This window comes from Eurosta solidaginis, chromosome 1 (genome assembly GCF_040869045.1).
Source record: "Eurosta solidaginis isolate ZX-2024a chromosome 1, ASM4086904v1, whole genome shotgun sequence".
Lineage (NCBI taxonomy): Eukaryota > Metazoa > Arthropoda > Insecta > Diptera > Tephritidae > Eurosta > Eurosta solidaginis.
This window is the reverse complement of record NC_090319.1, coordinates 250,421,195-250,440,420: the sequence shown is the minus strand read 5'-3', so window position 1 is coordinate 250,440,420 and position 19,226 is coordinate 250,421,195. Positions and strand designations below refer to the sequence as shown.

Here is a 19,226-nt window from a genome sequence, read left to right as displayed (position 1 = left end):
CAATCAAAATTTAGTGCACTCCTTCAACTATGCAAATTACAGATTAATCATACACATTTTTTATTTTTTAAATTGTATGTCGCTTATGATTTAATGAGAAATTAATATCTAATTCGTATTTTTACTACAATAATATATTTTACAGCAAATTAAAAAAGCTAAACTTGGCTTGGGATGGGTGGTACCAGTCACCTTGTAAACCTTTAATTTGTCGATAGGCTCCTTCGATGTTAATATATATTGTAACGAATTTACGGAAATTCCTTTTATTTGCAACCTTCTACTAATGTTCGAATCACTAAATTGTTGAATAAATAACTCCAATATTGAATAATGCAAAAATGGTCTTTATTAGACTACTTGGAAATAACTCTTATATTTCGCAACTGATAGCTTGCTTAAATCAAACTGATTGTCGTGCCTCTACTGTTGCTGCCTTTTATACTCTGTGATTTCTCGTTCGCATACTTCTAGGCGCTTCCAGAATTTACTTATTTACTGCTATAAAATTATAACTACAGATGCACGTGTATAGCTTTTCGTATGCGCGTGTATATGTGGGTGACACTTCCACAGATAATTGCCTACTTTTGGGAGCATCTCAGATAAGATATATGCATGTGTTTGTGCGTCTTTTCTCCGCTGCTCGTATGGACATATGGGTAGACATAATGACTGATTTTTTGATGTGCATACGAGTCAGTGCTTAGTATCGGCTTAGAGATGATATTACCCCTTAGTGTTGCTAGTATTCGTTACAATATATAAGAAAATCAATTAAATTGAATAAACAATCTGATTAGGTAGAATGGGCCAGCTATCCTTTGATTATTCACGTTCTGTCGTTTGATTATGATAATAAATGACTAGCACGATCCTAACTATTTGGTAGATCTTAAAAACCACCAATATTTTTTTTTAGAAAAAATTATAAAGAAAACTGGCCATAGCTCACTATCAATTAAAGTATAACAAGTACATACATGCTTTGCCCGAAGTAATAAACTAATGACTGTGATAAACCAAACCAAGTCGACACATTCAATTTAATTGTTTACTTCAGATTTGCAGGGGAAATCACGCAGCCTACATTATTATCACCAACGCAATCATCGATTGCTACAATTATATATATGTTTATGTACAGTTGTGCGATTGATTGCTTATGTACGAGCATTATGTGGGAATTGCATTTTTATTGTCGTCGTAAATTTGGTACAATAAAAAACTTTGATTGAATATTTGCCGAGTTTTGTTGTTCAATTTCAATCACTAACCACTCAAAGGAGCATTTGTAATAAAGTAAAATTGGAATTATTTACAAAGAAAAAAATATTCGTGGTCTAAATGCAAAACTTAAAATAATTCAATAGTTCCTATTATTGACGATATGAGTGAGGTTACGTTTGATTAAAGTTGCTTTTTCATAACAAAAACACTAAAATAATGATGACTGTGACCGTTTATAGTGTTAAAATCTATCTAGTAATATTTTACGTACTTCCTTATAGTATTCTCGCTCTTCTGCCCGTTCACATTTGCTGTAGGCTGAAGACAAGGAGGCAGCGCTGCATAAAACGTAACAATTTGTAACAAACAGCATATTCTGGCGGCCGCAGTGGTGTGGTGGTAGCGTGCTCCGCCTTCCACACCGGAAATCCCGGGTTCGCGCTCCGGATAAAGCAACATAAAAATTTCAGAAACGAGTTTTATCAATCAGAAGAAGGTTTTTCTAAGCTGGGTCGCTCCTCGGTAGTGATTTGGCAAATACTCTGAGTAAGTTTCTGCCATGAAAAGCTTCTCAGTGAAAGTTCATCTGCCTTGGAGATGCTTTTTGGAGTCGGTATAAAACATTTATGTCCCGTCACGCCATTTTGTGGAAAAAATTAAACGGAGCACGACGCAAAGTGGAAGAGAATCTTACATTTTTTATTTATACTCGGACATAAAGTGAGCCTCCTTTACAACTCAATACTGATAAGCAACTAATACTGATATCGGGTCTGTGCCCCGACATGATGAACGACATCATGTAGGGATTACTGACAAGGTTAATGGCTAGTATTAGCATTCACCCCTCACAGATAGAACTAGTACTCTTCACCACTACGTCGAAAATTCCATTTTTAACCTACCTTTTTTTATATAAGAAGATTTAACTTTACGAGCTTTATGCACACACCTACATAGTCCTGTGAATTAAAACAGCGGCTATGCTGGTAGGGTTATATTATGCGAATGAAAGGTGATGCTCCGATCAAACAGTATTCTTATCGGGACCGGCCTATGAGAGCAGAGGACGAGGTGGAAAACTTTCTAAATTACCTTGGTGTTACCAATTGTCGTCAGTGAACTGTACACAATCAGAGCCTATCACTAAAAAAATTAAAATGTATCGCATGGGTTACTTCATTGTGGAGATATCAAAAATTTAAACAATATTTTTTTTTCAGCATCCTGTAAAAGTAGCGAAATTGGTGCTTTACTCGGGAAACAATGCATCGGAAGAAGACACTTACCTATCTGGCCACGCTTAGTATTATCGACGATTTCCCAATGGCCCCTATTATTCGAGTCATATATCAAAATAATCCAAATTTTTTTAAAGTAAAAAACAAAGTAAAATGGATTTTGAGGTCATTAGTGTCATTATTTAAGTAAATAAGTTACTAACATTTTAGTATTTACCATAGTGTAAAAGTGAAAGTCGAAATCAAATATAGAAAACATAGAGAAAAGCTCAATTTCGCTGCTTTCACAGGGTGCCAAAAATCTATTTATTACATTTTTTTTAAACTCTTCATGAGGTAAGTGTTTAAACCCGGGGAGCACATTTCCATTCTATTTTTACTCTATTGTGATACGCTTTAGTACGAAACTTTACACTTGAACGAAATTTTTTAAAGGCGATTATTTTAGGGCGTCTGCACACTATTTTTTCGATTCGGAGGGAACATAATGAATGTCAAACTAAAGTGTGAGTGGTCTGCTTTTTACCAAATTACGAAATTAAGACCTAACATTGTTGGGTTATAAGCGCTACACAGATGTTATCAATCCTGTTTGTTGAATTTAATATTAAATATATATTCATCAAATTATTTACCCAAATTCATATTTATGTTGACAAGTAAATACATAAAATTGTAGACAGGTGTTTGTCAAATACTAATCCATACATACATATGTCAAATTTATATTATAATTATATACGTATGTATGTTTGTATGTATTTCGACATCGTTTATTTACTTTCACTTTTATATTCTGTAGGTATTCGCATGTTGGACCAACCGTACATGACCGACTTGATCGAGGCCAATTCGATGGGCCACGAGCCACATAAAATACATATTTACAGCGCATCGTGGGGACCTACCGATGATGGAAAAACCGTAGATGGACCACGTAATGCCACTATGAGAGCTATAGTGCAAGGCGTGAATGAGGTAAGTGGAAATAAATGAATAAAGGCGGATATTTGTATAATCAGCAAGCGAAAACAAAAATATTGCCAAATATGAGAATACATACATTAAGCCGGGTCGATTTGTGGGGAGGCAAAAAAATCGCCCATTGCTCTGTGAAAATCATATTCTAGATATCAAAATAAGAAACTTTGCCGAAGGAACCATACCTCTAAAACGAATTCTGATGTCCCTCTTTTGGGCCGTGGGGGCAAATTTTGAAAAATCCCACTTTGAAATGCCTATGTTTTTTCTTTTTGGAGTTTATTTTTCTCTTTAGAAATTTATATAGTCAGAACATATGTAAATGAAAAAATGAATTTAACTTTATAATAGAAAAGAAATTTAAAAAAATTATTAGAAATTAGCGTTTTTACAACCCCCTTTTAAAACCAAGGCATCACTGTGATGCATTTGCATGTCGTAAACATAGTTGTGTGGGTTTTTTATTCAACCGTTTTAAAAAATGAAGGTATCACTGTGACACAATTGCAGATCGTAAAATTGCTTGTGTTGTTTTTTTTAAGCCACCACAAGACACAGCAGGTAGAATTGAAATTGCCCCTACCCAAAAGTTCGACCCAAAGGGGGGGGGGGGGGGGGGGGGGGGACATCAGAATTCGGTTTAGAGGTATGGTTCCTTCGGCAAAGTTTCCTATTTTGATCCCTAGAATACGATTTTCACAGAGCAATGAGCGATTTTTAAATCGACCCGCCCTAACATACATACATACACTACATTTACACCCACTCGTGGTCTTGAACATTTATATCTAATACCCATAACTAGTGCCATATGTTAATAAATCCGCATTTACTACATACATATATTATGCAGCATATGTAAGAATGATCCGTTTGTGCTCATATGGCAATCAAATAACTTCATTATCATCTAATAGTATTTGCTATCCCGCAGGGTCGTAATGGTTTGGGCAATATTTACGTGTGGGCGTCAGGAGATGGCGGAGAGGAAGATGATTGCAATTGTGATGGTTATGCAGCTTCTATGTGGACAATTTCTATCAACAGCGCCATTAACGATGGACAAAATGCACACTACGATGAGAGCTGTAGTTCAACATTGGCTAGCACATTTAGTAATGGAGCTAAGGACCCAAATACAGGCGTAGCCACCACAGATTTGTATGGCAAATGTACAACAACACATTCAGGCACAAGTGCAGCGGCGCCTGAAGCGGCAGGAGTTTTTGCGCTCGCACTCGAAGCAAAGTAAGTAATTTTAAAAGTAATGGTATGTAGATATATATAGTTAGAATGTTAACGTGCATATTGCTTATGTACATACATTGGGTTGGGTCGATTTGTATGGACGAAAGTTAACCGATATCGCGCCATCTATTTTTCGATAGGATTTGGGCTCAGAAAAAAAAGTTCCACTAGGCATACCCAAAAAAATAATTTTCGAGCCTGCGAAAAAAAGTCGATTGTTCAACCAAAATTCTTCTAAATCTCCATAAAAGTATTTTTTTCTTTTTCAAAAAACTCCATTTACCAATTTTGCATTTACCAATTGACACGAAAAAAATACACAAAAACTGAGTTGGCGCCTTGAAAATGAAAAAAAAAAAAATGTATAAAAAATCGATGAAATTTCGCAGGTCCGAAAATTATTTTTTTGGGTATGCGTAGTGGAGATTTTTTTCCTGAGCCCAAATCCTATCGAAAAATCGAAGGCGTGATATCGGTTAATAAATCGACCCAGTCTAACATCATACATATATAACGTTGCAGAATATTATTTTAGAACTGATTTCGGAGAGTTATTATGTGGGTGATAACTTATTTTGAATAATAATATCCCCTTCCGAAATTGAGCATATTTATAGAGAGGCAATCCGCCGAACGCCTCTTTGGCTTTATGTCATTTGATATTTTATATATTTATGAACTTGCAGATGGTTGAGCTTTATTGGCAAATTTTTATTAAGTATGTATTTCTATATTTCTAATATACTTACATACATATACTCAAGAAACGTGTTTGCAAAACCAAAGTTTAGTTTATAACCATTATTTTAAATTTTGAAGGCAGCGTCTGTCCTCTACGAGGTGCGGCTGAAAGCGGATGTCTGTCTTGGATCAAGCGGCTCGCTATATAAACGTGCAAATAATATTTTCTCATCCCCGATGAGCGGGTTGTGCTGGGCTTGGGATAGAAATTATTGCTATTGTGAAAACCGACTTTCGCGCAACTTCGTTATTTTAATTATAAAGTTGAATACATTCAGATTGTTCCCTGAATCCCTTTGTGCCGCTTTGCTTATGACTCCTAGGTCAATTGGGATGGGTGGCACTTTCAGGGAATGAAAATAGAATTCAGAAACTGATCTGAAGGTAACTTCTGGGCAATTTGAGTTTTGCACATACATTTTTTTTTTATCAAGTATTCGGTTTAAATGTGTACAAAGCATTTTTGAAGTCAGCCTTTGCAATGGTGGTCCTAAGGTCAGTGGGCAGATTGATACATATTTTTGGAAGTTACAGGGAAAAGATAGAGGTCTAATTAAGACTAAAATAAAAGAGATGTACTAGGGTAAAATACACTTTCACACGGCTCTTGAGGTATTAGAAAGGGGCGCAGCCAAAAAATGGGAAGCAGGAGGGGGAGGTGACCTACCTAAGTAGTACGTGATGGACGGAAATGCTGAGATCGGACGGTTTCGGAGATTACTCCTAGAGTTAGGAGATTGGTTTTTGGCCAGAAGTCGTGAAAATAGGTGTATTAGCACGGAAAAGGCTGAACTTCGGTATGATGGCGGGGTGTCAACGCCCTTGGTTGCAAAATAATCAGGACGGCAAAAGCTGGAAGTTTAATAAGGGCGGGGCCAGCAAAAGTAATGGAAGGTGTCGGGGGCGCGTGCACTTACCAGATGCGGGGCGGAAACGGGCACGTAGACGTCGTCCTCGCAAGCGAAGGGTTACCCATGCCAAGGAAGTACTGCTTCCACTCAGCCTCCTTAACAAAAGCAACAATCTTCCCCGAATAACCTTCAATGAATGACGTGCCAACACCAAATTCTTTTATTGTACATGGACTTCTTTATACTTAGTTTAGGGTATGAATTGCTTGTTTGGCACTTCGATTCGTCCTTGGCTATGGATTTTTTCCGTGGTTTTCATTTAATGCAGCTACTCGTTATACTTTGGTATACATTTTGAATTACAAGGTACAAGGTATGGAACAAGGTTCCAACGGCCATATTCCAGGAGCCATATTGGCCTTATTACCACTTTCAATGGCCATAAGTTTGATTGAAACTTTGCACACGTATCAAAGCTCGATGACACTGCATTAATGTGATGGTGTGGTGACATAAGGTCAACGGCCATAAGGTCAATTGGCCTTATTATCACTTTGAATGGCCATAAGTTTATTTGAAACTTTGCACAGGTATCAAGGCTCGATGACAATGCATTAATGTGATGGTGTGGTGACACAGGGTCAACGGCCATAAGGTCAATTGGCGTTATTGCTACTTTGAAAGGCCATAAGTTTGATTGAAGCTTTGCACACGTATCAAGGCCCGATGATAATGCATTAATGTGATGGTGCGGTGACATAAGGTCAACGACCATAAGGTCAATTGGCCTTATTACCACTTCGAATGACCTTAAGTTTGATTGAAACTTTGCACACGTATCAAGGCTCGATGACAATGCATTAATGTGATGGTGTGGTGACATAAGGTCAACGGCCATAAGGTCAATTGGCCTCATTACCACTTTGAATGGCCATAAGTTTGATTGAAACTTTGCACACGTATCAAGGCTTGATGACAATGCAATAATGTGATGGTGGGGTGACATAAGGTTAACGGACATAAGGTCAATTGAACTTAGGACCACCCTAAATGACCATAGATTTTAAACCTTGCACATAATGCGAAAAACGCATTCCTTTATTAATGAAAGAAGTGGATGCATGGCACATCTACGAAAGAGCATACTGGAGCCCTTTTTAACACGCTTTTATTAACTTGGCCTGTATCTATCTATGTATATATGTATCCATGTATGTATGTAATGGAATCTGGAGTGGAGCCGAGAGCCCCGGTAATGCAGAGCTTCGAACTCCGTTCCACCTTTTGAAGCATTTTAAGATAGGTACTTTTAGCTAGTGCGGGCCACCAGACCAAGGCACCATAAAGAAGAATCGGGCGCACAATGGCTGTGTAAATCCAGTAGGTCACTTTAGGGGAGAATCGCCAGGAGGTGCCAATTGCCCTCTTGCAGGTGAACAGCTCTGCTGCTGCCTTCTTGGATCGCTTCACTATATGGCCACTCCATAATAGCTGCCTATCCAGAATGACTCCCAAATACTTGACTTGATCGCTAAACGCTAAGAACGTACCCCCAATTCTTGGCGGTGTAAGATTTGGTACTTTGTACCTCCTCGTGAAGAGGACAAGCTCGGTTTTATCCGGGTTGACTTCCAAACCTGTGGCAATGATCTGGGCGAAAAAAGAAATTCATTTAACCATGACCGTCCGTCCGTCCTTCCGTAAACACGATAACTTGAGTAAATTTTGAGATATCTTAAAGAAATTTGGTACGTAGGTTCCTGGGCACTCATCTCAGATCGCTATTTAAAATTTACGAAATCGGACTATAACCACGCTTACTTTTTCAATATCGAAAATTTCGAGGAACCGAAAAAGTGCGATAATTCATTGCCAAAGACGGATAAAGCGATGAAACTTGGTAGGTGGGCTGAACCTATGACGGAAATATAGAAAATTAGAAAAGGAAGGAAAGAAGAAGGTAATTTAAAAGTTTTGCAAGCCGTAATTTGGCAGTCGTTGAAAATATAATGATGAAAATTGGCAGAAACGTTACCCCTATTACTATATGTGCACTAGGACGGGTCGATTTAAAAATCGCTCATTGCTGTACGAAAATCGTATTCTAGGGATCAAAATAAGAAACTTTGCCGAAGGAACCATACCTCTAAAACGAATTCTGATGCCCCCCCTTTGGGTCGAAATTTTGGGTAGGGGCAATTTCAATTCTACCTGCTGTGTCTTGTGGTGGCTTAAAAAAACAACACAAGCAATTTTACGATCTGCAATTGTGTCACAGTGATACCTTCATTTTTTAAAACGGTTGAATAAAAAACGCACCCAACTATGTTTACGACATGCAAATGCATCACAGTGATGCCTTGGTTTTAAAAGGGGGTTGTAAAACGCTAATTTCTAATACTTTTTTTTTATTTCTTTTCTATTACTAAGTTAAATTCATTTTTTCATTTACATATGCTCTGACTAAATAAATTTCTAAAGAGAAAAATAAACTCCAAAAAGAAACAAGTAAGGAAGGCTAAGGTCGGGTGTAACCGAACATTACATACTCAGTTGAGAGCTGTGGAGACAAAGTAAGGGAAAATCACCATGTTGTAAAAAGAACCTAGGGTAACCCTGGAATGTGTTTGTATGACATGTGTATCAAATGGAAGGTATTAAAGACTATTTTAAGAGGAGGTGGGCCATAGTTATATAGATGGACGCCATTTAGGGATATCGCCATAAAGGTGGACCAGGCCTGACTCTAGAATTTGTTTGTACGATATGGGTATCAAATGAAATGTGTTAATGATAATTTTAAAAGGGAGTGGGCCTAAGTTCTATAGGTGGACGCCTTTTCGAGATATCGCCATAAAGGTGGACCAGGGGTGACTCTAGAATTTATTTTGTACGATATGGGTATCAACTGAAAGGTATTAATGGGTATTTTAAAAGGGCGTGGGCCTAAGTTCTATAGATGAACGCCTTTTCGAGATATCGCCATAAAGGTGGACCAGGATTGACTCTAGAATGCGTTTGTACAATATGGTTATCAAACGAAAGGTGTTAATAAGTGTTTTAAAAGGAAGTGGGCCTTAGTTCTATGGGTGGACGCCTTTTCGGGATATCGCCATAAACGTGGACCAGGGGTGACTCTAGAATGCGTTTGTACAATATGGGTATCAAATGAAAGGTGTTAATGAGTGTTTTAAAAGGGCGTGGGCCTTAGTTCTATAGGTGGATGCCTTTTCGAGATATCGCCATAAAGGTGGACCAGGGGTGACTCTAGAATTTGTTTCTACGATATGGGTATCAAATGAAAGGTGTTAATGAGTATTTAAAAGGGAGTGGGCCTTAGTTCTATAGGTGGATGCCTTTTCGAGATATCGCCATAAAGGTGGACCAGGGGTGACTCTAGAATTTGTTTGTACGATATGGGTATCAAATGAAAGGTGTTAATGAGTATTTTAAAAAGGAGTGGGCCTTAGTTCTATATGTGGACGCCTTTTCGAGATATCGCCATAAACGTGGACCAGGGGTGACTCTAGAATGTGTTTGTACGATATGGGTATCAAATTAAAGGTATTAATCAGGGTTTTAAAAGGGAGTGGCCCTTAGTTGTATATGTGAAGACGTTTTCGAGATATCGATCAAAATGTGGACCAGGGTGATCCAGAACATTATCTGACGGGTACCGCTAATTTATTTATATATGTAATACCACGAAGAGTATTCCTTCCAAGATTCCAAGGGCTTTCGATTTCGCCCTGCAAAACTTTTTCATTTTCTTCTACTTAATATGGTAGGTGTCACACCCATTTTACCATGTTTTTTTCTAAAGTTATATTTTGCATCAATAGACCAATATAATTACCATGTTTCATCCCTTTTTTCGTATTTGGTATATAATTATGGCATTTTTTTCATTTTTCGTAATTGTCGATATCGAAAAAGTGGGCGGGGTTATGGTCGGATTTCGGCCATTTTTTACACCAATACAAAGTGAGTTCAGATAAGTACGTGAACTGAGGTTAGTAAAGATATATCAATTTTTGCTCAAGTTATCCTGTTAACGGCCGAGCGGAAGGACAGACAGTCGACTGTGTACAAAAACTGGGCGTGTCTTCAACCGATTTCGCCCTTTTTCACAGAAAACAGTTATCGTCCTAGAATCCAAGCTTCTACCAAATTTCACAAGGATTGGTAAATATTTGTTCGACTTATGGCATTAAAAGTATCCTAGACAAATTAAATGAAAAAGGGCGGAGCCACGCCCATTTTGAAATTTTCTTTTAATTTTGTATTTTTTTGCAACATATCATTACTGGAGTTGAATGTTGACATAATTTACTTATATACTGTAAAGATATTAACTTTTCTTTTAAAATTTGAATTTAAAAAAATTTTTTTAAAAAGTGGGCGTGGTCGTTCTCCGATTTTGCTAATTTTTATTAAACAGACATAAAGTAATAAGAGTAATGTTCCGGCCAAATTTCATCATGATATCTTCAACGACTGCCAAATTACAGCTTGCAAAACTTCTAAATTACCTTCTTTTAAAAGTGGGCGGTGCCACGCCTATTGTCCAAAATTTTACCAGTTTTCTATTCTGCGTCATAAGTTCAACTCACCTACCAAGCTTCATGGCTTAATCCGTATTTGGTAATGAATTATCGCACTTTTCCGATTTTTCGAAATTTTCGATATCGAAAAAGTGGGCGTGGTTATAGTCCGATATCGTTCATTTTAAGTAGCGATCTGAGATGAGTGCCCAGGAACCTACATACCAAATTTCATCAAGATACCTCAAAATTTACTCAAGTTATCGTGTTAACGGACAGACGGATGGACGGACGAACATGGCTCAATCGAATTTTTTTCGATACTGATGATTTTGATATATGGAAGTCTATATCTATCTCGATTCCTTTATACCTGTACAACCAACCGTTATACAATCAAAGTTAATATACTCTGTGAGCTCTGCTCAACTGAGTATAAAAACATAGGAATTTCAAAGTGGGATTTTTCAAAATTTGCCCCTACGACCCAAAGGGGGGACATCAGAATTCGTTTTAGAGGTATGGCCCCTTCGGCAAAGTTTCTTATTTTGATCCCTAGAATATGATTTTCACAGAGCAATGGGCGAGCAAAATAGGATAACGAACACGCCCACTTTTTAAAAAAAAATTTTAAGTCAAATTTTAACAAAAAATTGAATATCTTTACAGTATATAAGTAAATTATGTCAACATTCAACTGCAGTAATGATATGGTGCAACAGAATACAAAAATAAAAGAATATTTCGAAATTTAATTTGTCTAGAATACTTTTAGTGCCATAATTCGAACAAATAATTACCAATCTTTGTGAAACGGTAACTGTTTGCTGTGAAAATGGGCGAAATCGGTTGAAGCCACGCCCAGTTTTTATACACAGTTTACCCACTGTCCTTCCGCTCGGCCGTTGACACGATAACTTGAGCAAAAATCGATATATCTTTAGTAAACTTAGTTCACGTACTGACCTGAACTCACTTTGTCTTGGTATTAAAAATGGGCGATATCCGACTATGACCGCGCCCACTTTTTCGATATCGAAAATTTCAAAAAATGAAAAAAATGCCATAATTCTATACGGAATACGAAAAAAGGGATGAAACATGGTGATTGGATTGGTTTTTTTTACGCAAAATATAACTTTAGAAACAACTTTGTAAAATGGGTGTGACACCTACCATATTAAGTATAAGAACATGAAAAAGTTCTGCAGGGCGAAATTAAAAGCCCTTGGAATCATCGCAGGAATACTGTTAGTGGCATAACATATATAAATAAATTAGCGGTACCCGACAGATGATTTTCTGGGTCACCCTGTTCAACATTTTGGTCGATATCTCGAAAACGCCTTCACATATACAACTAAGGGTCACTCCCTTTTAAAACCCTCATCAATACCTTTAATTTGATACCCGTATCGAACAAACACATCATAGAGTCACCCCTGGTTCACCTTTATTGCGATATTTCGAAAAGGCGTCCACCTATAGAACTATTGCCCACTCCCTTCCAAAATACTCTTTAATACCTTCCATTTGATACCCATGTCATACAAACACATTGACGTTTCAGGTTAATTTTTCTACATGGTGCTTTTCCCTTATTTTGTCTCCAAAGCTCTCAGCTGAGTATGTAATGTTCGGTTGCACCCGAACTTAGCCTTCCTTACGTGTTTTAAATACATTCTGATTGCTAAGGAAGGAGTTCCTTCTTCTCTATGCATGATGGCTCATCTACCGGTTTGAAGTTATTGTGACTGATTTCTTTAATACACTTTCTTAACAAGCTCTTCTCCCTTTTCATGCAAAGACGGTGCACAGTGGTTTAGGCTGTACTTTGTCCAATCTTTAATATATAAGTACAGAACCTTAATGCCCTGCAGCGAATCGAACTATTTCCGAACTAAAAAACTGTTGCATTAAAGGGTACTAGTTGTTATTTTGTCCCCTTACAGTGGCTTCAACTGACAATTGTTGCCTTTGCAAACCTTTTGAATGCATTCTTGACTTGTTAAATCGTAGGTGATTCTGAAATAGTCGCCGCCTTTGTCCTGCTCTGCATCCGATTATCACTAGTTCGGAGGTAGTTATTGAACCTGTAGTTCGAAACTGGTGATTTGCGTGACTCTTTCTTATTTTCGCTGCAGGGTATGAAAAAATTTTAGAGATGCAGGTTTTTTTCTTAGTTTTACAATCATCTCAATGGTGCTGCCTGTAAATTAAGGCGCGAAATAAAACAGCTAATAAATTCGTGTATAGGGGTGGGACACATGTGGACGCCTAAATTAACTGTTGTGGGAGGATTTATTGTAGATTAGTGCATGCTCGAATGTGTTCATATAATTTTTATACTCAGTTGAGCAGAGCTCACAGAGTGTATTAACTTTGATTGAATAACGGTTGGTTGTACAGGTATAAAGGAATCAAAATAGATATAGACTTCCATATATCAAAATCATCAGTATCGAAAAAAGATTTGATTGAGCCATGTCCGTCCTTTCGTCCGTCCGTCCGTTAACACGATAACTTGAGTAAATTTTGAGGTATCTTGATGAACTTTGGTATGTAGATTCCTGGGCACTCATCTCATATCGCTATTTAAAATGAACAATATCGGACTATAACCACGCCCACTTTTTCGATATAGAAAATTTCGAAAAACCGAAAAAGTGCGATAATTCATTACCAAAGACGGATAAAGCGATGAAACTTAGGAGGTGAGTTGAACTTATGACGCAAAATGGAAAATTATTAAAATTTTGGACAATGGGCGTCGCACCGCTCACTTTTAAAAGAAGTAATTTTTTAAAAGTTTTGCAAGCTGTAATTTGGCAGTCGTTGAAGATATCATGATGAAATTTGGCAGGAACGTTACTACTATTACTATATGTATGCTTAATAAAAATTAGCAAAATCGGAGAAGACCACGCCCACTTAAATTTTTTTTTTTTTTTTAAGTCAAATTTTAACAAAGAATTTAATATCTTTACAGTATATAAGTAAATCATGTCAACATTCAACTCCAGTAATGATATGATGCAACAAAATACAAAAATAAAAGAAAATTTCAAAATGGGCGTGGCTCCGCCCTTTTTCATTTCATTTGTCTAGGACACTTTTAATGCCATATGTCGAACAAAACATTACCAATCCTTGTGAAATTTGGTAGGGGCGTAGATCATAGGACGACGACTGTTTTTTGTGAAAAAGGGCGAAATCGGTTGAAGTCACGCCCAGTTTTTATACACAGTCAACCATCTGTCCTTCCGCTCGGCCGTTAACACGATAACTTGAGCAAACATCGATATATCTTTACTAAACTCAGTTCACGTACTTATCTGAACTCAGTTTATATTGGTATAAAAAATGGCCGAAATCCTACTATGACACGCCCACTTTTTCGATATCGAAAATTACGAAAAATGAAAAAATTGCCATAATTCTATACCAAATACGAAAAAAGGGATGAAACATGGTAATTGGATTGGTTTATTGACGCAAAATATAACTTTAGAAAAAAACTTTGTAAAATGGGCGTGACACCTACCATATTAAGTAGAAGAAAATGAAAAAGTTCTGCAGGGCGAAATCAAAAGCCCTTGGTAGGAATACTATTCGTGGTATTACATATATAAATAAATAACCAGTACCCGACAGATGATGTTCTGGGTCACCCTGGTCCACATTTTGGCCGATATCTCGAAAACGCCTTCACATATACAACTACCACCAGTCCCTTTTAAAACCCTTTATTCCTTTAATTTGATACACATATCGTACAAACATATTCTAGAGTCATCCCTGGTCTACCTATAGAACTCATTGTCACCTTTCTTTTGATGCCCATATCGTACAAACAAATTCTAGAGTCACCCCTGTTACCACCTTTATGGCGATATCTCGAAAAGGCATCCACCTATAGAACTAAGGCCCGCTCCCTTTTAAAATACTCATTAACACCTTTCATTTGATGCCCACATCGTACAAACAAATTCTAGAGCCACCCCTGGTCCACCTTTATGGCGATGTCTCGAAAAGGCGTCCACCCATAGAACTAAGGCCCACTCCCTTTTAAAAACATCAATGACACCTTTCGTTTGATATTCATATCGTACAAACAAATTCTAGAGTCACCCCTGTTACCACCTTTATGGCGATATCTCGAAAAGGCGTCCACCTATAGAACTAAGGCCCATTCCTTTTTAAAATACTCACTAACACCTTTCATTTGATACCCATATCGTACAAACAAATTCTAGAGCCACCCCTGGTCCACCTTTATGGAGATATCTCGAAAAGGCGTCCATCTATAGAACTAAGGCCCACGCCCTTTTAAAATACTCATTAACACCTTTCATTTGATACCCATATCGTACAAACAAATTCTAGAGTCACCTTTATGGTGATATCTCGCAAACACGTCCACATATAGAACTAAGGCCCACTCCCTTTTAAAATATTCATTAACACCTTTCATTTGATACTCATATCGTACAAAAAAATTATAGAGTCAGCCCTGGTGTACCTTTTTGACGATATCCTTAAATGGCATCCACCTACAGAACTATGGCCCACTCCCTCTTTAAATACTCTTTAATACCTTCCATTTGAAACCCATGTCATACAAACACATTCCAGGGTTATCCTAGGTTCATTTTCCTACATGGTGATTTCCCTTATTTTGTCTCCATAGCTCTCAACTGAGTAGGTATGTAATGTTCGGTTACACCCGAACTTAGCCTTCCTTACTTGTTTTTAATAAGTATTGGAAAATTGGCTTGCTTCAAAATTTAGGGTGATATTTATGCGCTGCTTTTTTTTTTTTAAGTTCGCATTAAGCCCCATTCCACAAAGCATTGTAAATATCGTATGTATAACACTAGCGATGGACGTAATTATTTCACATATAATGTGCTACTAAAAACTCTTTTTCTTTACAGTCCATCTCTTACATGGCGCGATATACAGCATTTAACTGTACTGACTTCAAAACGTAATTCATTATTTGATGCTAAAAATCGTTTCCACTGGACCATGAATGGTGTTGGGTTAGAATTCAATCACTTGTTTGGCTTTGGAGTGTTGGATGCTGGAGCTATGGTTACATTGGCTAAACAATGGCGATCAGTGCCGGCGCGTTATCATTGCGAAGCTGGAGAGATAGTGGATCCTCAGTAAGTAGGAAAAAAAAATAATATGGAAATATAACACTGCCAATGTTAAGAACAAAATTGAAATGCTATGGGGAAATGCTATCCTTTTTTTAAAAGCTTGGATCACTGTAAGAAAACACATGTTGAAGCATGAAATACTTATATAAAAGCAGTAATATAAAAGGCCATGTTTAATAAAACTTTGCCGCTTAACATGACCTTTACAACTTTGGCTGAAAAAGAAATAACCTGATCAAATATAAAAAATTCTATAAAATAAAAATTCTAAAAATATTTAGTTGTATAGAAAACATAGAAACAGAAAAAAAAACGTGTTTGAAACGAACATAGAGAAATTATGTTCTATAAGGAAGTATAATAAATAAAGCAGAAGGCAATTGTGGAAAAAGGTATGTAACAGCAAGACGTGGTGATGGTCGGTTGCGTAAACATGTTTGACATGGGGGCGTTTTGACGATGACCCTCTTATCGGTTTTATGGGATACCCTACTGACATAGCCAATCTTGAACATTTTGTCTGACAACATTGCAAGGCATATATGAAAACATCAATAAAGTAGCAGTTAAACTGAAGAAGAATGTGTGAAAAATCTCTTATCTGGACATTGTGAAGCTGGCTATATGTAGCTATTTATAGTAGACGTTAGAAACTTATGCTGTAACAATTGTCGCAACACCTGTACTATTCTGTGTGTTTTTTGTTTCTGAAATACTTAAAAAATGTTGATTGATTGCAATTTTTTATCAAATTCCTTTATTGCAGGCCGATTTATACTGGACGATCACTTTTCTTGGAAATAAAAACGAATTCTTGTAAAGGCACTGATACCGAGGTTAATTATTTAGAGCACGTGCAAGCCGTGGTTTCAGCCAATGCCACAAGACGAGGAGACTTGGAGTTATTCCTTACATCACCCATGGGGACGAGGTGGGTAAACCGAATTTCTGGATTGTTGCTTTATTTTTATGTGAAAATCAGTATTCAGATCTTTAACGTTCTAGTAAATTTACCGTTAAAGCTTCTTCAGGGAGCCTCTTAAGAAGTGTATTAGGTTAGGTTGAACTGGCCGCTCAGTAAAGATCTCACATAGATTGAATGTTTCCGTAGTGTTCGCAGAATTTGTTTAAGTACCAAACGGAAGAACCAGGACTTATGGTTTAGAATAACTCCGACCTCTTGGGAAATACTAGAAGTTTTCTTAGACCTAACTTAATTGATGCCTCGATCTCTGCCGCTAATAACTGGAGCCTTGATCTGGCGAGCGCAGGACACGAACACAGAACGAGCCCATCCTTTTCTTCCTGCAGCGCGCACTTCCTACACCTGCTGTTACTGACGAGACCTAACTTATAAGCATGGCACGCCAGAAGGCAGTGTCCCATAAGTATGTCCATCGTCAGCCTTAAGTCTTTCTCCTCAGAGATATGAGCCACTTTGTGAGTCTAATATCGTAGGCTTTGCACATGATCTTAGGAATATTGATGAATCATATACAGCTCCTATCTTTTTTAAATTTCCCTGTATGACCGTGAACCCTATAGAAGTATGTTCCGCCCTGAGCATAGTTTTTCCAATGCTTCTATACATTCCAGAACCCTTCGTGATGAAGTACTGTGTGAGATGATTGCCTTACTCGTCGCCTGACTATCAATATATATATTGACGCGACTTTAATATAATTTTTTTTAATGTTTTCGAGGTGGCAACAATGCAATATTAGTAAATGTTTATTTCTTTTCAGTCTCATTATTTATTATGATATAATAATTTTCATTCATTTTCCTATATAGACAATTGCAATTCTAGAAGTTTGTCCTAATCCGAGCTAGAACGTTTGGTTTTGTATGAAAATTTTAGTAAAAAGTCAGGTTCTTGCTCAAATGAGTCGAAGAAGCGCGGAAGGGTAAAATGTTTCCAACATTCATTCTTGTAATGAATTCAGTAGTTCGCTCAGAACTAGTACCATTCGCTACAGGGAAGTATGAAATAAAAAACACAGTCATTAGGCCCATATACGACGAAAAAATAGATGTTCATCTTTATTGGTTACTTTTTTTAATAATACAATTTATTACATTTTTATACCCAGCTGTACTAGTACACAGGGTACTTTGATTGGATAACGGTTGGTTGTACAGGTATAAAGGAATCGAGATAGATATAGACTTCCATATATCAAAATCATCAGTATCGATAAAAAATTTTATTAAGTCATGTCTGTCCGTCCGTCTGTCCTTCCGTCCGTCTGTCCGTTAACACGATATCTTGAGTAAGTATTGAGATATCTTCACCAAATTTGGTTCACGAGTTTACCTGGGCCCAGAATAGATTGGTATTGAAAATGAACGAAATCGGATGATAACCACGCCCACTTTTTATATATATAACATTTTGCAAAACACAAAAAACCTGATTAATTAGTAAATAATACACCTAGAATGTTGAAATTTGACGTGTGGACTGATATTGAGACTCTTCATATAAATTTGAAAACAAATTTTAAAATGGGCGTGGCGCCGCCCACTTGTGATAAAATCAATTTTACAAATATTATTAATCATAAATCAAAAATGGTTAAACCTATCGTAACAAAATTCGGCAGAGAGGTTGCCTTTACTATAAGGAATGGAAAAGAAAAATTAACGAAATCTGTAAGGACCACGCCCACTTTTATATAAAAGATTTTTAAAAGGGTCGTGGACGAATAAAATAAGCTATATCTTTGCAAAAAAGAGCTGTATATCAATGGTATTTCATTTCCCAAGTGGATTTATAACAATAAATAGGAAAAACTTCAAATTTAAGAAAATGGCCGTGGCACTGACCCTTTTATGACTAAGCAATTTTCTATGTTTCGGGAGCCATAACTCGAAGAAAAATTAGTTCAGAATAGAACCATATGTATGTATATGTATTATTGCATAGCCTTGTAACACTATTGAGGACACAAAACAAAAAACAAAAGCCTTTCAAGTGCACAGCTGGGTATGTAATGTTCGGTTTCACCCGAACTTAGATTTCCTTTACTTGTTTATTTTCAGATCAATGATCTTGTCGCGACGCGCCAATGACGATGATCATAGAGATGGCTTCACAAAGTGGCCATTTATGACCACGCACTCTTGGGGGGAATATCCACATGGAACTTGGAAGTTAGAGGTAAGTCAAAATCAATATATATTTCTACTTAAGGGAATCAATAATTTCTTTAATTAAAG

General features: G+C 37.0%; 1 protein-coding gene and 1 long non-coding RNA gene across 2 annotated transcripts in view; one reads left to right on the top strand and one right to left on the bottom strand.

The window, feature by feature from the left end:
* Positions 1-19,226, bottom strand: part of LOC137237089 (uncharacterized) — an 80,007-nt gene that overhangs the window by 13,731 nt on the left and 47,050 nt on the right. The gene's annotated exons all lie outside the window — the stretch shown is intronic.
* Positions 1-19,226, top strand: part of amon (amontillado) — a 177,066-nt gene that overhangs the window by 151,256 nt on the left and 6,584 nt on the right. The window contains exons 7-11 of the mRNA XM_067760325.1: positions 3,274-3,449; positions 4,387-4,700; positions 15,774-16,007; positions 16,771-16,935; positions 19,050-19,167. Coding sequence (XP_067616426.1) covers positions 3,274-3,449; positions 4,387-4,700; positions 15,774-16,007; positions 16,771-16,935; positions 19,050-19,167 — 1,007 coding nt within the window. The remainder of the gene's footprint in view (positions 1-3,273; positions 3,450-4,386; positions 4,701-15,773; positions 16,008-16,770; positions 16,936-19,049; positions 19,168-19,226) is intronic.